This window comes from Diceros bicornis, chromosome 18 (assembly GCF_020826845.1).
Source record: "Diceros bicornis minor isolate mBicDic1 chromosome 18, mDicBic1.mat.cur, whole genome shotgun sequence".
Lineage (NCBI taxonomy): Eukaryota > Metazoa > Chordata > Mammalia > Perissodactyla > Rhinocerotidae > Diceros > Diceros bicornis.
This window is the reverse complement of record NC_080757.1, coordinates 15058410-15079196: the sequence shown is the minus strand read 5'-3', so window position 1 is coordinate 15079196 and position 20787 is coordinate 15058410. Positions and strand designations below refer to the sequence as shown.

General features: G+C 51.2%; 1 protein-coding gene across 9 annotated transcripts in view; it reads left to right on the top strand.

Moving 5' to 3' along the window:
- Positions 1 to 20787, top strand: part of RAP1GAP2 (RAP1 GTPase activating protein 2) — a 218525-nt gene that overhangs the window by 99786 nt on the left and 97952 nt on the right. For all 9 annotated transcript variants that reach the window (XR_009222681.1, XM_058560068.1, XM_058560067.1 and 6 more), the window contains one exon: positions 16082 to 16166. Coding sequence is in view for 8 of the 9 variants with exons in the window: in XM_058560068.1 (XP_058416051.1) it covers positions 16082 to 16166 (85 nt within the window). In the remaining variant the exon portion in view is untranslated. The remainder of the gene's footprint in view (positions 1 to 16081; positions 16167 to 20787) is intronic.

Below are 20787 nucleotides of genomic sequence, written 5' to 3'. Positions count from 1 at the left end.
CTTTGGGCATTAGTCAGCTCTCTTCCTGCGGCCTGGGGCCATTGGCAGAGAGTCCCAGGGCGCTGCCATGTGGCCTGGGGCCTTGTCAACCAGGTCCCAGAGGCTCTGACCCAGATAGACAGGTGGGTGGTCCTTTCTCTCTACTCCCTGCCCACCTTCTGGTCTGGAGAGGGACCCAGAAAGGACAGGCAGGGGACTGGGAGATGCCAGCCTTTGAGCAGTAGCAAAGCTAGATGGGCTACTGCAGTCTCCTCTGTCTGTGTGGCCCGTGGGCTCTTTGGCAGACTTGACCTCTGCCTCCTGTCTTCTCTCCAGGGAGGGTGAGGGACCGCAGGGAGGATTTGCTGGGGGCCGTCTCCACCTGATGGCCTGTTGTGTTCCTCGCCTGAGCACACCCAGGTGAACCGGGCAGTGGCACCACGTGCTGTCCCAACAAGGACATGGCTGTGTCCTTTGCTCGGCTGGACAGGAATTTACCGTTCAGCACTGTTGGGGGTGTGGGGGGATGTAAGGACCACCGGGTCCTTAGATGCTTGGAATTTGCACTGCAAGTGAGCACCATGCTCACATGGGGGGACCCTGGTGGAGCAGGGAAAACTAAGGGCAACTAAATTCCATGCTTTGCTATGGGGCTGAGAGAATGCATACTGTGGGAAGGCAGAGGTAGGAGAGAGCAGAGGGGCTGCAGCCAGCCTTCCATTCATTCTTTCCTCCTTCGTCCACTCCTTCACTCCACACATACACGGGATAGCTCAGACCACAGATCTTGCGGTCAGAATTCTTGAGTGTGAGTTCTGGTTCCTCCACTAACTACCTGTGTTTCCTTTAGCAAATCACCTTGCTGACTCATCTACATATAAGATGAAAGCATCACCCCTTGTCTTTATCAGAGAAGGTGCTGATAAACGTCATGAGTGCACATTGTTATATGGATGTAAGGTCTTAGTAAGTCTTCACAGACATTTTTGAGGGCCTACGGCATACAAATGCTGCCCTGGGCCCTGTGGGCTATACAGAGGTGGCTAAGACAGTCCCTGCCCCCAGAGCGCTTACAGCCTGGCCTGCAATTAGACACTTTTCTTGGAGGGTCTGGCTTTCTACTGGGGCACTGACTCAGCACAGCCCTCAAGCTCTTCAGTTCTTTCAACAAATAGTTAGCGAGTGCCCCCAGGAGCCAGGACCTGTGTGGTGTCACGCTGGAGGCCAGCAAAGGGCCCAGGTGTCCCGCTGGGTCTTGAAGCTGTGCCTGCTTCTCCAGCGGAAAGAGGCTCCGTGTCCTCACCCGTGGTTTCTCCTCCTGTCCCATCACCTGCACTAAGTTCTGAGTCCAGGGGCTTGGGCAGCCCCTACTTATTGGATGGTTTTCTGGCTGGCCCAGGGGTGGCCTCTTTCTGTCACTGTGTGGTCTGGCCACCTGGGGCAGGGAGTAGATCTGGGAGGGGATGATAGAGGCTCTGGGCAGGGACCCTTAATTCTCAGTGGCCCCAGCTGCCTGTCGAGGCTGACTTCACGCCTCCTGGGGAGAACAATGCTGTGTCCGTGGACAGGCCCTTCCAGCATTATTGGTGTTGATGCATCATCTTGTCACTTAAGTGACCAGGGCAGCTGGAAGTGATTCAGCAGGAAGGCAGAAACAGTAGCCTTTCCTCAGCCCTCATTCCCTGTGGCAGGTGCTGGGTCTTCTCCCTGGGGCCTCATGTGCTCTGGTTTGATGGGTTGCATCAGCAGAACAGAAGGCAGATGTGGCAAGCTTCTCCCTACAGCCCGGCCACTCTGTTAGATGCCTCTGGATTCTCTGGATTTTTTCCCCAATGAATATGTATTGATATTTACAATAAAAATGTAAAAATCAGAAATAGAAGGATGATCTCTCACTTAGTGGTGTTCTTTGAAACAATCCATAATGGATTATCTGTACTTAAAAGGATATTTTTGCAGGCATTTAGCAAATGAAAAATAACTTTCTCTTCAAAAAAAAGAGTCATCTCAGGCCCTTTTCCCAAGCAGCGTTGCTTTTGGACCTCGGGTTGCCGTAGGAGGGAACCCCCAAGCCCTTGAACTACCCTTTCCCTAAGAGAGGGTGTAATGAATGATCCCAGTGCCTCAGCCGCCAGCTCTCAGAGGCCAGGGCTGGTGGGGTGGGAAGCCAGATCGATGCCGAGGTCTCCAAAGCAGGAGTGCGACAGAGGGGAGCCATCCAGACCTTGCCTTCCGGGGTCCCTTAGAATGCCAGCTTTGTCACTTACTTGCTGTGGGACCTTCCCCAAGTCATGTAACCTCTGTGAGTCTCAGTTGCTTCATCTGTAAAATGGGAGAGTAATTCTGTCTACCTCATATGGTTGTGGAGGAGATTAAATGAAATAATGCATGTAAAGAGCTTCTCACAGTGCTAAATAATTAGCTGGTATTATGATGAGGATGAGGATGATGAAGGATACTTTTGTTATTTCTACTATCATGACCAGAGGCGTACTGCAAGGTCAGGAGCAGAATCAGTTCCCAGGAGATGACATGAACTTAGTGACAGATCAAATTGATGGGGAAGGGGTTACCTCTGTCTCAGACTCTTGAGCAGGGAGTTGAGGTCAGTCAAAGCAACAACAGAGAATAGACCAAATTGCAGTGGAGATGGCAGCAGGCTGTTCTGTGCTGCTCTAACTTAGCCCTGTAGCTCCAAGAGTTTGTGAGCCCCTCATTTGCTTATTCATTCTTCAGTTCATTAAATGCCAGCCACTATGCTGGGGACTGGGCCGGCAGGCAGGTGCACTGTTAGAGACCAGAGAAGGGGCCAGATGGGTGGCTCATCAAGGCTTTCTTTTCTTACTGAGTTGGTGGTGGGCCTGGCCAAGGGAGTGGGTATCTGCTTGTCACTTGAAGATCTTGGTTATCCAGTGGTGCTCCAGGCTGCCAAGCCCTTTTTCTGAACCTTCCATCCATAGAATACCGGAAGGGTCATGCCCAGATTCCACTATGCCCCTGGAGGCTCTCACAGTAATCCTATCCTTCCTTTACTAATGTCCGCAAGAAAGAAGCCAGTGCTGGGAGGAGGCGAGAGGTTTGATGTCATGGGGTTTGGTTCATATGCATTGGGTTCTGTGGGTTGGGTTAGAGTGTGGTGTTGGTGAGATGAGATCGCAGCCCTGGTCCCTGTGGGCTGAGTCAGCTATGCTTGGTTGCTTGGCCACAGGTGGACCCTCTTGCCCTAGACTTTCATCTCCCAGTGATGCAAGAATGACGATGGGCCATGTGCCCTGTCTCAGTACTGGAAACCACCTCCAAGGATTTCTCTGTCTGTTGAGTGAAACTTTCACAGATAGGAATAACATTATTAATTGAAAAAGACCAGATGTATTTACCTTGAAATACTATGGTCTGTCCCTACTGAGACTGTCATTTAGTTTGAACCAAAGATGAAAATCCCTAATCTGATATGTCACTGAGTAATAACTTACTCAGAAGAGTTCAGAGTTAAGAGGCAGAGTCTTGGAGTGGGGTGGAGTGATGGCTTAGCTGGGAGGCCGGTCTGCTCTGTGATAGGGTGACTCCGAATGCCAACAGACTGTGAGGTGGTTTCTTTGCGTGGATGGTTTCACACACCCTGTGCTGGGCACTAGGAGGTGGGGAGCCTTCTCTCCTAGGGTTTACTAGGAATTCAGCCAAGACCTGGGATCGCTTAGTAAGCTGTGTGTCCTCCCAGTAGCACCATTTTTGGTTCAATTCAATAGTTAATGTTTACTTATTATGACTGTGTAAGTACTGTTTATTGTTGAGCCAAGAAGGGTGCTATAATTATGTTTCCTTCCTTGTATAACCTTTTATTTTTCCTGGAATTAATGGTTAACTCATGTTTCCCCCATTAGTGTAGTTTTCTATGTACCTATCTTTATTTTTCTATTTTACTATTTTTATTTATTCTATCATAATTCCTTGAATAGTTTTTTTTTCCCTCACCAAAAGCTTGCACCTATTAGATATTCTGTCAATTCCATTCTTTCCACCAGGAGACCTCACTTCTAGAGCCCTCTATTCTCTAATAGACTGTTATTTTTTAATAGTAGCCTCCCAAGAAAGGGTGCAAGGGAGTAAATTTTTTTGAGCCCTTACATATTTCAGAATGTCCTTATTTTGCTCTCACACTTGGTTAATAGTTTGCCTGGGAATAAAATGTTAGGTTGAAAACAATTTTCCTTCAGATTTTTGAAGGTATGACCTAATTGCCTACTAGAGTCTAGAGTTGCTGTTGAAAGTCTGATTATGGGCTGATTTACATTCATTTGTATATGGTGTGTATTTATATTTTCTCTCTGGAGTCGTTGAAGATTTTTCATTTCCCAGGTGTTCTGGAATTTCCTGACAATGTTTAGGGTGGATCTTTTGTCATTCACTCTGCTGGGTACTCAGTGGACCCAGAGAGCCAGGTCCTTCCTTCAGTTCTAGGAAGTGTTCTTGTGCTGATTCTCTGATGATTTGCTGCTGTTATGGTGAAACAGTAGCCATTTTATTATGCTCAAATTCTGTGGGTTAGGATTTCAGGTAGGGTACATTGGAGATGGATGGCTTATCTCTGCTTCACAATGTCTGAGACCTCATCTTGGGTGGTTCAGCTGGGGCTATATGTCTGGGGCCTTGGCTCTGGCTTGGTTCCTAGATTCTTCTCATGGCATCTGCTGGGCTGAAGTGTCCAAGATGGTTTCTTCACTTGCACGGACTGGGATGTTTGGAACATCTGAGAGTTGGCTAGGTATCTCTCTCCATGTGGTAGCCATAGCGTAGGAATCTCAGGAGAGTCAGACTTCTTACATGCTGGCTTGCTTTCCCTAGAGAAAATCTTCCTAGAGACCGAGGTGGAAGCTTCAAGGGTTCCTATGACTCAGCCTTGGAAGTTAAATGATGTTACTCTGTCCCATTCTATTGGTCAAAACTGAGTCATAGGGCCAGTCCAGGTTCAAAGCAAGGGAGGGGTACAAGGGCATCGATACCAAGAGATAGGTTCATTGGGAAGCCAACTTTGGAGACTAGCTACCACAACTCCCCATTCTCTTCTCTATTACCTCTTTCTGGAATGTTCGTTGCTCAGATATTGGATCCTCTGATGGTTCTTTCTTTTCTCTTTCATTTTCCACGTCTTTGTCTTTTTGTTCTACTTTTTGGGAGACTTCCTCAACTTAGTCTTCCGATCATATTTCTGTTTTCTAAGATCTCTTTCTTTCCTGATCATTCCATTTTTTAAAAAATTTTATTTATTTTTTTCCCCCAAAGCCCCAGTAGATAATTGTATGTCACAGCTGCACATCCTTCTAGTTGCTGTATGTGGGATGCGGCCTCAGCATGGCCCGAGAAGCGGTGCGTCAGTGCGCACCTGGGATCTGAACCCGGGCCGCCAGCAGCGGAGCGCGCGCACTTAACCGCTAAGCCACGGGGCCGGCCCCTGATCATTCCATTTTTATAGCATTCTCTCCTTGTGTCATGGATACAAAATCTTGTCTTATCTCTCTGAGGATATTACTTTACGGTATTTTTTGAAGTCTCTGTTGGTTCTTCACATTGTCTGTTTCCTTCAGGTTCCTCTTGATTATTTTGACATCTCTCCATTATGTTGGAGGCTTTCTTTAAACGTCTGGCCATCCTTGTCTTTCTCCCTGTACCCAAGAGCAAGGTACTAGGAAGCGGATTGGGAGCTCTGTGTGCTTGGGCTGGCATGCCACCTGGGAGCTTCTATGTAGGGTGATGATCGGGTAGCAACTTGCCCTTTCCATTGGAGGAACCAAGATGTTGTCTTTTCTCAGGGATTGTTCAGTTTCTCATGGTGGTGGGGGTTGGAGGTCATCTGGCTGGTGAGGAAGTGACCTGAGGTTGGTTGGGGCGGTCCAGAGGCTCAGTGTCTGAAGTATCAAACACTCCCCCAGGTCATCCTTCCCTGGTCCATCTTCCAGGCACCTATAATCCCTTGGAGGCTGAGTTTTCATCTTCCATTACATTTGTTCTTGTCAGTTCACTCTTTTTTAAAACTATTATTTTAAGGGGCTTCAGAAGAAGCAAAATAAATGCAGGTAATCAGTCTGATAGGTTCATCATGAAAGTCTCAGTGGCTTTACAACTATATCTGTTTCTGTCTCTATCTCTACATCCGTATCCGTATCCATATCTATCTCTCCCCAAGGAAGTCAGAGAGAACTACATAAAAATTATTTTTTATTGTGATATGTGTGATATATCCAAACTGAATCATAAAATAAGCACCCAGGTACTTGCCATCCAGGTCAAGAAATACTAACAGGCTGGGAAAAGGCTGGTATTCTGTGCCTTTGTGACTCCATGGTTTTGTGATTTGGATTCTGAAGCTGTCTAAGGCCATGACCTTGTGAGCTGGCTGCCTTTGCCGTGACCGTGATGTAGCTCCCTCAACTGAGGCCAGGCAGTGCCAAGCAGAACCGCTGACCACGTGAGGGAAGCTGCTCGCTCAGCAGTTTCCAAGTGATGCAGTGCGTCAGGGGTGGTGACACACGCACATAGGTTATTTCCTCAGTGCTCAGGAAACGGAGCCTCTAGCGCAGTGGGGTGACTTGCCCACCACCGCGTCCTTGGCACTTGCCCCTCCCTCGGCTTCCATGCTCCACTCTATCCTGCGTGTCCTCCCTCTCACCTCTCCTTTCCTGCCCAGCTGAGGGCTCCTGTTCCTTTTTGCTTTTTCAGCTCTACTTGTTCTCTCTGGGGACCACTCCTCCTGTGGCCTCAGCCTCACTCTGTTCTTCTTACACCTGTCTCTCTGTTTAGGCTTCAGTTCTTTTCTGATCCCACCTGGGTATCCCAGTGGCTCCTGACTTGCAGCGTGTCCAGAATGAATGCTTCATCATCTGCCTCTTGCAAACCCATTCTCCTCCTTCGTCTGTGTTATGGTTGAAGCGTCAGTCATTCAGCTTTCTGAAACCCAAGTCTTTTCACGTTTTTAGCTCTCTCTTCTTCCTTTACTCTGTCACCAAGCGCTCTTAATTTTGCCTCTGAAATGCCTATGGATTGGACTCTTTCCTTTCATTTCTATGGCCATAAGCAGAGTGGAGCCCCTCCCATGTCGTCCTCTTCCCTTCCAGTGACTCTGTGCAAAGCCCTGTGGGTCAGCCACGCCCTGCCTTTGAAATCTGCCGCTCCCCTTTGCCCCGGAGATAGAGTTCAGATTGCTCACTGCCTGTTTTCCAAACTTCAGCTGTCTGCAGACCACCTTCACTGTTTCTGTCATATGTGTGTGCCACCTGTGTTAGTTACTTAAGAGTTTCCTTTAACTGGCTCAGTTTTTAAAACTTGAATGAACTCGTTTTAGAAGGCAACGTTATGTCACTACCATAAAAGGAGAGTCAGAGTGGCCTGCCACAAATAGAAGGTCACTGTAAAACATCAATAAATACCTGTTACAATAAAGACCACCGCAGATCACGTCAGGTGCCAGCAGGGAGGCGTGCACCTGGCTCCGGGAAAGTGTGATGTGGACACTCTTCTTGAGTGGCTCCTGTTCCTCCCCATGGTGCAGCCCAGTGGTTAACATCGTGGACTGTGGAGCCAGACTGCCTGGGTCCAAGCTTTGCTCTGCTCCTTTCCCACTGCGGGAACTTGGGCAAGTAACATAACCTCTCTAAGTCTCAGTTTCCTCATCTGTAAAGTGGGATTAGTGATATTTCCTGTAGAGGGTTGTTGTGAGTATGAATGAGATAGGATATGTGGATCCCTTCAGGCAGGACCTAGTACCTGATCAGCCCGGAGGACTGTTGGCTAATTTCACTTTCCCTTTTTGAGGGCCTGTGAAATGCCAAGGATGTGTTTCCTCCAGGTCTAGCTCAGCTGTCACCTCCTCTGTGACACCTTAGCTGATCTCCCAAGGAGACCTGGCCCTTCCTTCCTTGTGTCCCCATGGTACTTTATTTTGTATCTGTTTTAACCCATAGCCCACCATTAACATTTGGCAGATGGGTCTTTCCTGTGGGTGTGCTGGGCCTGCAGGAGGGTTTTTGCATTTCCACTTCTGCCACCTGGATTGTCTTCTCAGATGCTTGTGAATAATGCACGGTCGCCGCCCATGCTGAGACACGCAGCCCACCCTTGGTCTCGCGGAGCTCAAGCTTAAAGGACGTGAGAAGGTGCTGGCCAGCGTCCTCTCTTCATATCCTGCTGTGGCGCTCAGGCCAGGCGGAGCTGGCTTTCTCACTGTGATGGGAAAGAGCCGTGGAATTGGAGTCGGAGATCTCGGGGTTGAGGCCCCACTCTTGAATTTTCTGACTCCGTGACCCTCAGGCCCACACTGAACCCCTCAGAGTCTCCTCTTACTCAGGTGTGAACCACACAGCATCAGTCAGTGCTAAAAGATGTCTGTTTGGCAAAGGCTTATTTCCCAGGGGTATGGAGAGTTGCTGTGTGGGTAGGTTGGTCCATCCTGAGATGTTATGCAGGAGGAGGCTCAGTCGTCCCCAACCAGGGGCTGCAGCTGGACCTCCATGGCTGGACCTCCACGCTGGTTTGCACTGTCATGTCCTGCTCCCCTTGGCTCCTGCCCTTTCTCCTGCCGCTAGCCCAGTTTCGGGGGTCAGGGTCCTCCTGGGAAGTGTCATCCTCACCCAACACACCAGAGAGAAGCCAGTGTGTCCTTTGAGGCTGCAGGGACGGAGAATCGCCCAGGCCTCCTCTTGTCCCACTTGCAGCCTCGTCTCGCTGCCCAGGGTGTGGCCTGTGGCAGAGATGTACTGGTGCACCACCAGGGCAGCCCTGGCCTCTGCCGTCCTTAAGAGGGATGTGTAGACCCCTGGGGCCCCCTGCCCCTTTTCTCCCCTCACACAGGGCCCTGGCACTCATGCTTTCTAAATGTCAGTCCGTAAACCAGTTGTGCTTCCTGACGGTTCTTCCTGAGACGGGCCCTGCTCACTTCCTGTGTGCTGTGCTGGGGTGATTTGGGCACTGCGCCTCTTCTCTGGAGAACAGGAGAGAGGCTTGCTGTGGGGTTTGGGCAACACCCTCTGCCTCTCTGGGCCTTGGTGCCCTTGTCTGTGTGATTAGGCTGTTGGATGGCATCTAATGGTTTCTCCCAGGGCTGCTGGTCTCTGTCCATGAACCCTGGGATTGGGTGTGCACAGTGGGGGTGAGGTTGCTGTTTTGCATTCCCTGGGGAGTTTTGAATCATCAAAGGTCCAGAGTTGTGCTCTGAATCTCCGGGATCCTCTTAGAGTGTGCACGGGGCTGGGATGTGACACCAAAGTCAACCCTGCCAGGTGCTGACAGGTGACCAACACCTGTTCCTTCCCAAGAGGCTCTCCAAGGGGGCATTGGATGCCCTCCCTCCACCTATTGGAGCCTCTCATTCCTGATTCCTGTGCCCCTCTTCCTTCCCTTCATCCCCACTGCCGGCTCTGCTGGTCTCATGTCCTCCCCTTCCACATCAGCCCCAGTATAGGAGGGACATTAATGCCCTCACCTCCATGTCTGTCCCCTGGGAGTTGGGAATCAAGCCATGTGTACGTACCCAGGACCTGGTGGCTCACACACAGTGGCTAGACTCTCCTGTCCCTGCCTCCCAGGGTTAGGGTCCAAAGTACGTGACCACCCGAGTTCCCCCAGATTTGAGGACGTCCCTGCTTCCCACCCTCCTCCCCCCTGCCTTCTGATTGGCTTTCTGCTTTGGCCCTCCCACCCTATGCCCATTCCTTCCAGTTCATTGGACTGCAGCTTTGGCAACAACAATGGTGACCAGGTACTGCATTTTTGCGGGGTGCCAGGCACTGTGACAAGTGCTTTACAGGCCTTATTCAAACCACCTAGTGAGGTGAGCATTATTGTACCATTTTATAGACGAGGAAGCTGAGGCTCAGAGAGGTGAGGTAACCTGACCAGGGTCACACAGCTAATCAGGTGGCGCTGGAATTCAAATCTAGGCTTGTTGGACCATAAAGCCAGTGCTTTTGATCCACTGTATACATGGCCCACCCACCTCCCTCGAGGCTGGAGCCTGGCCCTCTTCTCCAGCCTGCTGCCCGGCTGTCCTGCCATGCATGGATGGAACTTCTCTGCTGGCTGCTGGAATGAGGGCTGTATGATTGTGCCGCTGGCCTTGGGTCTCTGGAGACAGCGAGATGGACTCCTCTGGGCGTGGATGGACCCTCAGCCCCCACCCGGCCTGGTCCCTGCCAGACCCTCCCCCGGCCTGGCTTGCCCAGTGACCACATATTCTTTGCTACCGTGAAAACTGTCTAAGACTCTAGTCATATTGAGGAGTTGAGCACAATTTCCCGAGTCCTGTGCGGGAAGCAGGAGTTGAGCGTTAGCCTGCCCACTCTGCAGAAGGGAAAGCAGAGGTACGAAGACTCTGAGGATCTAGCTTGTCAGGGATAGAGCCGGCTAGAGTGAGTCCTGGCTTCTAGTGTCCTTTTCCTCACGTTGTGTCTGCTTTTTATGATGACTTCTCTTGAATCTTTTTATTTTATCTTATTTTTGTTTTGTTATGTTATTTTCTATCATTTATGGTCTAGTTGGTTACATAAGATATGAAAATATGAAAAGTTAGAACTCTAAAAATCTCTCCAAATGAATGACTATGCTGTGAGCACTTACGTGTGCTGGGAGGCGGGTAGAAAGGGGTTGCTTTCTTTTTGTTAATTTTTAATTTTATTTATTTTATCGAGATATAATTGACATATAAGCTGTTGCTTTGAGTAGGTGGGAGTAGTAAGGATACGCTACTCAGCATTTTAAGCATTGACACAAGCAAGAACTTACACACAGCTCGGTGCCCTGGGGGCACCAAAAGGCAGCCAGAGAAGAAATTAAGCAGCAGGAATGACAGAAATGGGGCCCTTTCAGCCTCTTCTTTCTTGTTACTTTTAAACAATTGAGAGAGAATTTACATACCATAAAATTCACCCTTTTAAAGTGTATAATTCAGTGGTTTTTAGTATATTCCAAAGTTGTACACATCACCACTGTGTGGTTCCAGAACGTTTTTATCACCTCCAAAAGAAAGCCTGTACCCATGAGCAGTTGCTCCCTCTCCCCTCCTCCCCCAGCCCCTGGAAACAACTAATTTACTTTCTGTCTCTGTATTTGCATTTGCCTGTTCTGGACATTTCATATAAATGGAATCATACAATATGTGGCCTTTTGTGTCTGGCTTCTTTCACTTAGCATGGTGTTTTCAAGGTTTATCCATGTTGTGGCATGTATCAGTCCTCCATTCCTTTTTAGGGCTGAATAATATTCTGTGTGGATAGACCACACTTGGTTCATCCAGTCATCCAATGATGGACACTTGTGCTGTCCCCACCTTTTGGCTGTTGTCTATAGTGTTTCTCATTCCTTTTGGTTTGGTTTTCCTGGGAAGCTCTCCGCAGGGGCCAGCTGTCTGCATTTCCCTAGCTTGGCTACTTGGAAAGCAAGAGAAAGTAGTGGGGTGGCTGGGGAGCTGGTGGTGGGAGAAGCAGAAAAGGGGAGTTTGAAGGTCTGGGAGAACTCTGCCAGAGGGAGGCCTTAACCTAGCCCCAGAGCCACCTGCTGATAGGTGGGTATTTTTCCTGTCGTTGATTATTAACCGATGGTTATGGTCCTGAGAGTAGATCCCTGGGGCTAGAACTGGTGCTTATTTGAGATGCCAGAAATGTTTTCAATGACATTTAAAGAGCCCTGGACCCTTGCTTCTCTCTCTCCGCTTGGAGATCAAATCACCATTTTATAAGTTAAAATAATAATAAAGATGATTATAATAATAATAATAATGGTCTCCATTTACATAGGACTTTATGTTTTATTTCACAACTGTTATGTTTAATTCCTTGGAACAGTACTGCCCCCACTTTTGCAGATGAAGGAACTGGGACACGGAGAGGTGAGGTAACTTAACCAAGGTCACTCAGCAGGGTAACAGGTAGAGCCAAACTGGAACCCAGGGATCTCTTGATTCCTAGTATAGGGCACTTTCATATAAATGGGTGAGAGATGATGGCTGCACTGACCTCAAATGAGGCAGAGACATCTGAGGCTGGAGGTGAGGACCCTGGAGGCCTGGGTGCTATATGGGGGCCCTCCCTTGGGGTCTGTCTGGTTCCCTTTGAACAGCCCCATCTGGGTGAATCATCCCCTCTGGTTTCTCAGCTTCCATTCTAGGCTCTTTGATCATTTTCTCCTGAGAGCTGCATTTGGCTAAAGCCTGTTAGGACCTCTCCTGGCATCCCTGAGACCTCCCCGCTGCCCTGTGCTTCTGGGGTAAGAATCCCAGAGCAGAGAACCTCAGCCCTGCGCAGCTCTGGCGCAGTAGGGATGCCAAGTGGGCGGCGCCTTCAGGAAGCCCAGAGGCTAGAGGGGGCTCTCCTGACCTGCCCGTTCATGCCTGCTCTTACCACCCTTCTCTTTTAGCTGAGCATATGATCTTCCTCTTCCCCTCCTCGGCCTTCTCTCCATCCTCCTTGTCCCCTCCTCTGCCCCCATCACCAACCCCTTCTCCTGTGTGTCCCTGTGTGGATCTGGGAACCCACGTCCTTAGAGCTGTGTGTGAGCATTTGGCTGCCTTGGCTGGAGGGGCAGTTTTTAATTTCAATGCCATGACGCGTGTCAAGATCACTGTGGGTTTCCAGAAAGTTGTTACAAAGAATAGTAAGGGTGCCACCTTTGCTAATAATTGACCATTTGCTGAAAATGAATTAGAGCAGATTCAAGGTTATTCCTTGATGGAATCACGTCACTTTCACCTACTCGTGTGTGACATGTTTGTCTGAGAAAGGGCTGGAATTGCACTGAGCACCGTAGTTCCTACTCTGTCTTATCTCCGCACCAGCCGGTGGCTAGGCCGGGCTTGACTGTCCTTGGGAGGGTGACTCACAAGCGAATGTCATTGGTTGTGAGGCTGGGGCAGGACGAGGTTAAGACCCGCTGACCATAGGGGTGGTGGTGAGGCTGAAGCAGGAATTTCATCCTCCTTGTTTTTGGTCCTCCAATTACAAAGTCAAGGCCAGACCCTGGGACTGGGCAGTGTATTCATTTCCTGGGGCTGCCGTAACCAAGTACCATAAACCAGGTGGCTTAAAACAACAGACGTTTATTGTCTCAGTTCTGGAGGCTAGAAGTCCAAAATCCAGGTGTCAGCAGGGCTGTGCTCCTTCTGAAGGCTCAGGGAAGCATCCTCCTTGCCTCTTCTAGCTTCTGTAGTGGCCAGCAATCCTTGATGTTCGTTCCCTGGCGTTCCAGCTGCATCACTCCAATCTCTGCCTCCATTGTCACATGGCATTCTCCCTGTGTGTCTGTGTCTTCACATGACCACCTTCTCGTCTTGTAAGGACACCAGGCATATTGAATTAAAGGGCTATGCTAATGACCTCATCGTAACTTGATTATATCTGCAAAGACCCTGTTTCCAAATCAAGTCACATTCATAGCTACTGGAGGTTAAGAATTCAATGTATTTTTTGGGGGGACACGATTTGACCCATAACAGGCAGTTAGCTCTTAAGTAAGTACCTTTGGCTTCTAGGAGGGAGGGCTGGAGTCGAGAGGAGGGATGGTGCAGTGTGGCCCACCTTTCTCATAGGTGCCACTCCAAGCCATCTGTATACCAGTGCAGGGTAGGTTCTAATTTGTGGCCGAGGGCCTGTGTGTGCTCTGGGTTCTGATCTTTTTGAGGGCAGTAGTCATGCCTTCTGCCCACTCTGGCATCTCCTCTAGATTCTTGGACAGAGCGCTGGAGCTCGCATGAGGCTGATAGCCACTGGTGCTCGTTCCTGCTACAGCACCTTCCAGGCTCCAAGCATCATTTGGGAAATCCTTCTGGCAGAAGATGCCCTGTGCTCCCACTTGATAGTCCTCACCACTCCCTGGAGACTGGTCCCGAGAGCTTATTCTTGCATCCAGGGAAAACAGGCTGGCGCGGGGGAGAGGGGCTCAGCCCAGGGAGGGTTGGGTACAGGGGCCCTTTGCCTGGGACTCAGGGACCTTGGACAATAATCACCTCTGCTCTGGCCCCATCGGAGTGGACATCTTGTGCCCTATGGAGAGAACGGGACAGCATGACTGTGTATATAAGCATCCCTTGACCTGCCAGCACTGCCCTCCTCTAGAGTTTCTGTTCCTGGAAAGCCAGGGCAGCTTTGGTCAAGTTTGCCCACAAGCCAACTCCAGGGAGGTAGGTTAGAGGTCCTCAGCTAACCCACAGCAGTCCTATGGACTCTGGGTTGGGGGGCCTGCCTCCCCTCCCCTCCCTGCATGCTTTTCCCTACCAGGCTCCCAGCCCCACCAGGGAGCTGCCTTGTCCTTCCTCACCTCAGGGGACCTGAAGGTGGTGCTCCCCATCCTTGATCATCTTCCTCCCTTCCCTTTCCCCCATCATGACTCTCAGGGGCGCAGGCCCATTGAGGAGGAGCAGTGGCTGTTTGGGAGAGGGCAGAGTGGTGGGAGAGGGTGAGCCTGTGCTGGATCCAGCTCTGTCGGGTCCACAGGCAGGTGAGGGCCAGAGCAGCCGGGCTGGACCCCACAGTGGTAGTGTCCGAGGCCATAAATGGAAGGGGAGGTTGGTGGTTTTGGCTGAGAGGTAGAAGGAGCTGCAGTCATTCCTTTGTGTGTGAGTGTGTGCGTGCATACGCACACGTGCCGAGTCTTGGCCCTTTGGTTCTTGTACCAGTTACAGTCTGGATTGGGAGGGAGAGGACCCCCCACTCCAGCCATCAGAGTAGGACTCAGTCCAGGAGAAAGGAGGAGGGAGGCAGTTGGAGGAGCAGAAAGGGGAGACTGGCAGGGTTGAGGTTAATGGGGTCATATGGATCCTCTGCTAAGCCAGATGTTCACGCAGACTCCTTACCTGGCTGCCTAGTGGACAGTGAGGCGTGGCTGGCTGCAGGGCCAGGCTAGACAGGGCCCTGCGGCGCCCAGCATGGTTTTTTTTACACCGAGTCTGCCTGGGCTGAGGGGAGCCAAGATGGGATGGTGTCCGGGCCCCAGGGCAAGGGCTTCCTCTGGAAAGGTGGAGGGTTAGGCTCTGTTGGGAGGATGGGCTTCTCTCGTGAAGGAGGCTTGGAGTTGGAGCTGTCACCCCCACTGGCAGGACATGGGCTGGAAAGAAGTACAGAAGCATTATCTCAAGGTGGCTGTGGGAGTCCGTTGGTCATTTAAGTGGGACCAGGTGTCGGGCTGCCTCTCATGGCTGCTTCAGGCTGGGACTCTGGGGAAGGAGACAGTTGCAAAGTTGGGGCTTTGATTGCTCAGCTTGGTCTTCTTAGGCTCTTAATACCATTATCCTTGCCTTCCCTCTTGTCCCAGGATATAGCCAGGACATGTCTAGGACACCAGAGTCCCTTGTCTGGGGACTCGCCGAGGTTCTACCCAGCTGGCCCTGTTGTGTAACTGTTGCTCTGATGGCTTACCCCACTGCAAACAATCTGCCTGGTGATCGGACTGCAAACCAGCACTCCTCGGTCACCAGCAAGGGCCAGATGGAAAGTGGGGAGTGTGTGAGAGCAGCGAACTTGTCTCAATCATGTTGTCATGGTGACATGACTCTGTTTATAGCTGCCTCTCCATGGTCCTAGCCCACATGGACTAAAATAGTTTTACCTGCATTTTACACAGCAGGCAGCCCCGTTCTCCTAAGGTCAGCTCTCTGGCCAGGGCCTGCCTGAGTGTGTGTGTGCACACATGTGTGTATGTGTGTGTACGTGTGTGTATGTGTGTGTGTGTGCGCATAGGGACAGAGGGGCCCCAGGGAGGATGAGTCACACTTGTTTACTCCTGTCCTCTTCTCTCACCCCAGCCTCAGTCCCATGTCTCCTTAGACTGGCTCTCAGACTTCTGCGTGCTTCAGAATCACCTGCAGAGACTGTAAAAACACAGATTCCTGGGCCCCATCACCGGGGAGTCTGGGATGCACCTGAGAATGATGCTGCTGGTGCAGGGGGCACACTTGGAGGAGCCCTGCTTTAGACCTGAGCACATCCCAAAAAAGAAATGCACGCCACTCTAGTTTTCCGCAGTGTGTGTGAGACTGTGCCCTCAAGCCCAGCCACTCTTAGAGGAGAGAGGGGAAGGCGCGGGCAGGCCCTCACTCACCTCTTCTGTTTCTGTGGCCTCCTCACAGGAAGCAGGAGCTGGCCAACAGCTCGGATGTGACCCTCCCAGACCGGCCGCTGTCCCCTCCTCTCACTGCGCCTCCCGCCATGAAGGTAAGAGGCTTAGAGTTGGTAAGCGGGGAGGGGCAGCTGGTGGGGAAAGTCTCAGGGCCTTGCTATAGCTGTTGCTTTGGCTCCAGGCCAGCTGCTTCCATCCCAGTGGGGGCCATGGAGTGCCCGACACCTCTAGAGGCAGCGTTGCACTTAAGCTCACCCGTGCGGGTAGGAAAGTGTGACTCAGAGGTGTTGGGGCGGTGAGGAAATAGACTTGGGCCGAGTGTGGTTGGCAGGACGCTTGGTAATTAGAGAGAGGCCTGGTGGAGCTGTGGGGTTCTGGAACAAGGGGCCCAGGCAGGAGTAGGTGGGAAGACTTAGAATGCAACTGGGTGCCTTAAGGGGCTACTGCCCAGAAGGGCTGCCTGGGGCTGGGGAAGAAGGGGTCCTGTGTGCTGGCACTCACATGCTGGTCTACCTGCCTCTGATTGGCCCTCCTGGGCTGGCCCTGTCACCCCAATCCCTGTTAGAGAGTTGCCCTGGACCTTCTGGGGGCCAGTAGTTCTTTTCCTATTAGCACTTCTTTCACAAATCTCTTTCTGGAAGACCACATCCCAGGCCCAGGCCCCTCTCATTCCTGGGGAACTGAGGAGGCAGCACCCTCCCTGCACCATGCCCTTCCACCTTCACCTTCCAGTCCCCTCCTGGCAGGATGGCCACACACGCCTGAGCTGGCTCTCAGGAAGGACTTTGGTTCAGCCAGTCTTCCTGCCTGGGCAGCAAAGGACCTCCCTCTGTCCCTTCCTCCCTCCTTGCTTCCCTTCCTCCTTCCCTCACACTTTGCTGGGTGAGGACTGAGCTCTGAAGAAGTCACCTGCATCCTGAGTCATCTGAGGGGACATCTAGGCTAGTCCCCGTATCTGTCTTGTGGCTCTGCTATGAGGTGACTCACAAGGAAATAATTTGGGCTCCTCCCTGTTGCTCTCTTTTGCACCCCCTCTTCCCTGACCTAATCTGTTGCAAAGTGATACCCACAAAGGAAGGAGATAAGGGCCAACTTCCCATTATCATCCCATATTGAATGCCCAGCATGCAGAGAGCTGTGTGGTATGCGCAGAGGGGGAATATCACAGAATGGTGGCCAGAGCCTGCCTGGTTGGATTAGGAGTTCAGGAGTAGGCGGGGTGCAGGGCACACTGAGGACAGCTCTGCTCTCCTCCTGGTGGGGTACCTAGGGGCACTGAAAGCCATACCACCGTCATCAGCCTAGTCACAGTAGTGGCATCTGAGCCAGGTGCTGGGGCGGCTTGTTTGCACGGGGTAATGCTGAGAAGCATGTCACCATTCTGAGTTTCACCCCCTTGGTCTGCAAAGTTGGGTGTAGGATGCTTGTCTCTGTGCTCCTGGATGGCAGGAGTTTGCAGGGAGAACTCTGAAAGTCTCCTAGGAGGAGTCACTGAGTTCTCTTGGCAGACTTTGCTTACATACTCATTTCATTCAATACCCAATATTTATTTGAATGTTGTATTAGCAAGACTCTTGGTTGCAAGTGATGGAAACATAACTCACTTTGGCTTAAGCATAAAAGGGAATTTATTACCTTTGTAATGGCGAGTGCATCCACTCTAGGCATGGCTGCATCCATGAAATCTGTCTCTTTCCAGCTCTCTTCTGTGTTGGTTTCATTCTTGCTCAAGCTCTGTCTCTGTGATGGCAGGATGGTGACAGCAGCTCCTACTTACTAAATAACTCCAGTGGAAAGAAGGGTCTGTCTTCCTCCCTAGTTTTAACAGAAGTCCCAGGGAGCAAGCTCATTGGCCTGGCTTCAGTCACATGTCTATCTCTGAACCAATCATTGCAACCAGAGAGATGGAAGGCTCTGATTGGCCAGACCTGGGTCTCATGCCCACCACCTAAACTGGAACAACGGAGAGGGGAAGGGTGGCTCCTCAAAGGAAAATGGAGGTGCTACTCTGAGAAGAAGGGGGAATGGATGCAGGGCAGGCAAAGTCAACAGCTTTCTACTGCAAGTGCTGACCATGTGCCAGGCCCAGTGCCGAGCGCTAAGTACCTGGTAGTGACCAAGACGTTACGGTCCCTCCTCTCCTGGAGCTTGTAGGCTAGCTAGGGAGACAAAAGTTGAAAAAATAATTTCAAGAATGAGGGGTAGACAGGTAGATGTGATGAATGTTCTAAAGGAAAAGCACAGCGTAGCTTGGGGGCAGTATAAGGTGTGTGTAGGGGGGAATCTAACCTAATGTTGGAGAGGGTCAGGTAGGGCTTCTTTGAGGAAATGATGTTTAAGCTGAACCCTGAGAGTTGAGTAGGACTTCGGCAAAGGTGCAGTCAGAGTGGAGGAGAGTGTTCTAGATGCTTGCTCCTTGAAGTGAGGCCAAGGGAGCAGCAACACTTGCAACATTTGGGGGTTCCTTAGAAATGCAGAATCTCAGGCCCCACTCCAGACTACTGAATCAGAATCTGCATTTTACCAACATTCCCAAGTGATTCGTATGCACGTTACAGCTGGAGACCAGGCTCCGTAAAGCAGGAGAGAGAAGGTTTCTCTGGAGGAACTGGAAGAAGACCAGAATGGCCAGAGCATCCACAGTTCGGGACAGAGAGGCAGACCCTTGGAAGTTTTGTTAAAGATTTTGAGCTTTATCCTAACTAAGGGCATTGAAGTCGCTGGAGATGTTAGGGGAGTAAGATGATGGGACTTTTGAAAAATCACTCTGGCTGTTGTGTGGAGAATGCGTAGGAGGAAGCAGAGTGGAAAGTGGGAGAGGAGTTGGGAGGCTTCCACGGGAGTCCCGTGGGGAGAGCATGGTGGCTTGACTCCGAGGGGCCTGTGAGGTTATTGGGAAGTGGTCAGATCTCACATTTCTTAGGAGGTAGATTGATGAGAGGTGAGGATTTGGGGAGAGGTAGGAGGCAAGAATGGCTCTGGGTTTGGAGCAACTGGCTAAATGTTACAGCCATTCTTTGAGATGGAGTGACCCCGGAGGGAGGACGAGGGCTTGAGTTCTACATGCTGAGCTGGACAAGCCTCAGACATGAATGGGGATGTCGGTGAACAGCAGGGTCTTTGGGAGCCAGGCTCAGAAGAAGAGTCTGGACTGGAGGTAAAAATCTGGAGTCATTTTTATAGAGATGGGAATTGAAGCTTAGGGCAGGGGGCAGTGAGCTCTCCAGGGAGAGAGTGGAGTGAGAAGAGAGATTCCTGGAATGGCACCTTGAGGGACTCCCCCAGGTAAAGTCCAGTGGTGCGGAGAGGGCTGAGGACACAGTGGGAGGAGAGTTTCACAGAGGAGGGATGGGCAGCTTTGTCAGCTGCTGTGGAGAGGCCAAGTACGATGTGGAGCACACAGGGCCTCTGGGTTAGTGGCCTGGTGGCTGCTGTTGATGTAACTGAGAACAGTTCTGGGAGGGATGAGGGTGGACAGTAGATGGGGGTGTGTCAAGGAGTTGAGTGGAGATGATGTGAGAGTCAGAGGGTGTAGGTGACGCTCATGAGTTAGGAAGACTTGAGTGTGTGGAAATGCTGAAAGGAGGAACCCAGGAGGGTACACAGAGATAGAGGAGACAGGGGCTGATCAGGAACCTGGAGCACAAGTGAGGCATTATTAGTTACCATATTGCTTCCTGCAAAAAATTATTTATGAACATCCACTGGGTGCCTGACCCTACTCTGCTCTGGTCAGCACAGGGGCCAGCGGGCTGTCACGGGGTAAGGCTGGCCCGAGTGGGACCCCAGGCAGGCTCAGAGCAGAGCAGCAACCTGCAGGGAAATCTTAGTGACCTGCAGTCAGAAGACAGCCCCACCCCCAAATGCACTGTCCTTCTCCTGTTTGGACTCAGCTCAGGAATTTCCCAGCCTGTGACTTTACTGTCCACAGCCCCAAGGCCGAAGTCGGAGCTGGGAACTCAGAGGAAGATGCGACGGGTCGCCCTCGGGACTTACACTGGGGTTGGGACCCTTCTGTGGTTGGTGTTGGGGGTCTGTGTGTGTGGTGTCCCTGGACTTAGGGGTCTCTTTGTGACTGTCATGTGGGGTTATTCTGTGCCTAAGACGTAGCCTGTGGCCGTGGTTAGGAGGCTTTGTGTGGCTATGACATTTTCTTTCCTTTGTGCAAAGCTAACTGACCCATGTGGGACTTCAAACCACAATTGTCAGTTATGTCACCCCAGCCTGCTCCCCACAGAGGGAGCATCCCTTTTGCGACTGCACTTATCAAGTCGTATTGCTGGTCGTCAGACGCTTCCCTGCATTGAGTTCCTTGAGGGCAGCGCCTGTGTCCTGTTCTGTGGGTCCCCAGTCCTGGCTTGGGTGGATGCCTGGCAGGTGTTCATGGTTTGTTGACTATATGGGAATCCAGGTCAGAGGAGCTTCTACTCCTTCAGTCTTGCTTGAATCTTATATCCCAGCAGAGCCTTGATCTCCAGGTCATACTTTTCTAAATAAAGCCCGTAGACATGTGTTCTTCAAGATGTGACTGAAGCCTGCTCCTGTTCTGTCAGTCTCATGTGGGGTCACCTGCGCAGACCTGGGCTCCTTGCTGCGATGTCCTCTCCAGGGTGGGATCAGGCCTCTGCTTTGCTGACACCTCCGGGCTCCCCAGGTTGTTATTGCACACTGACGGCTGCGATGCCCGGCAGGGAAGCTGAACTCTCTCCAGAGTCT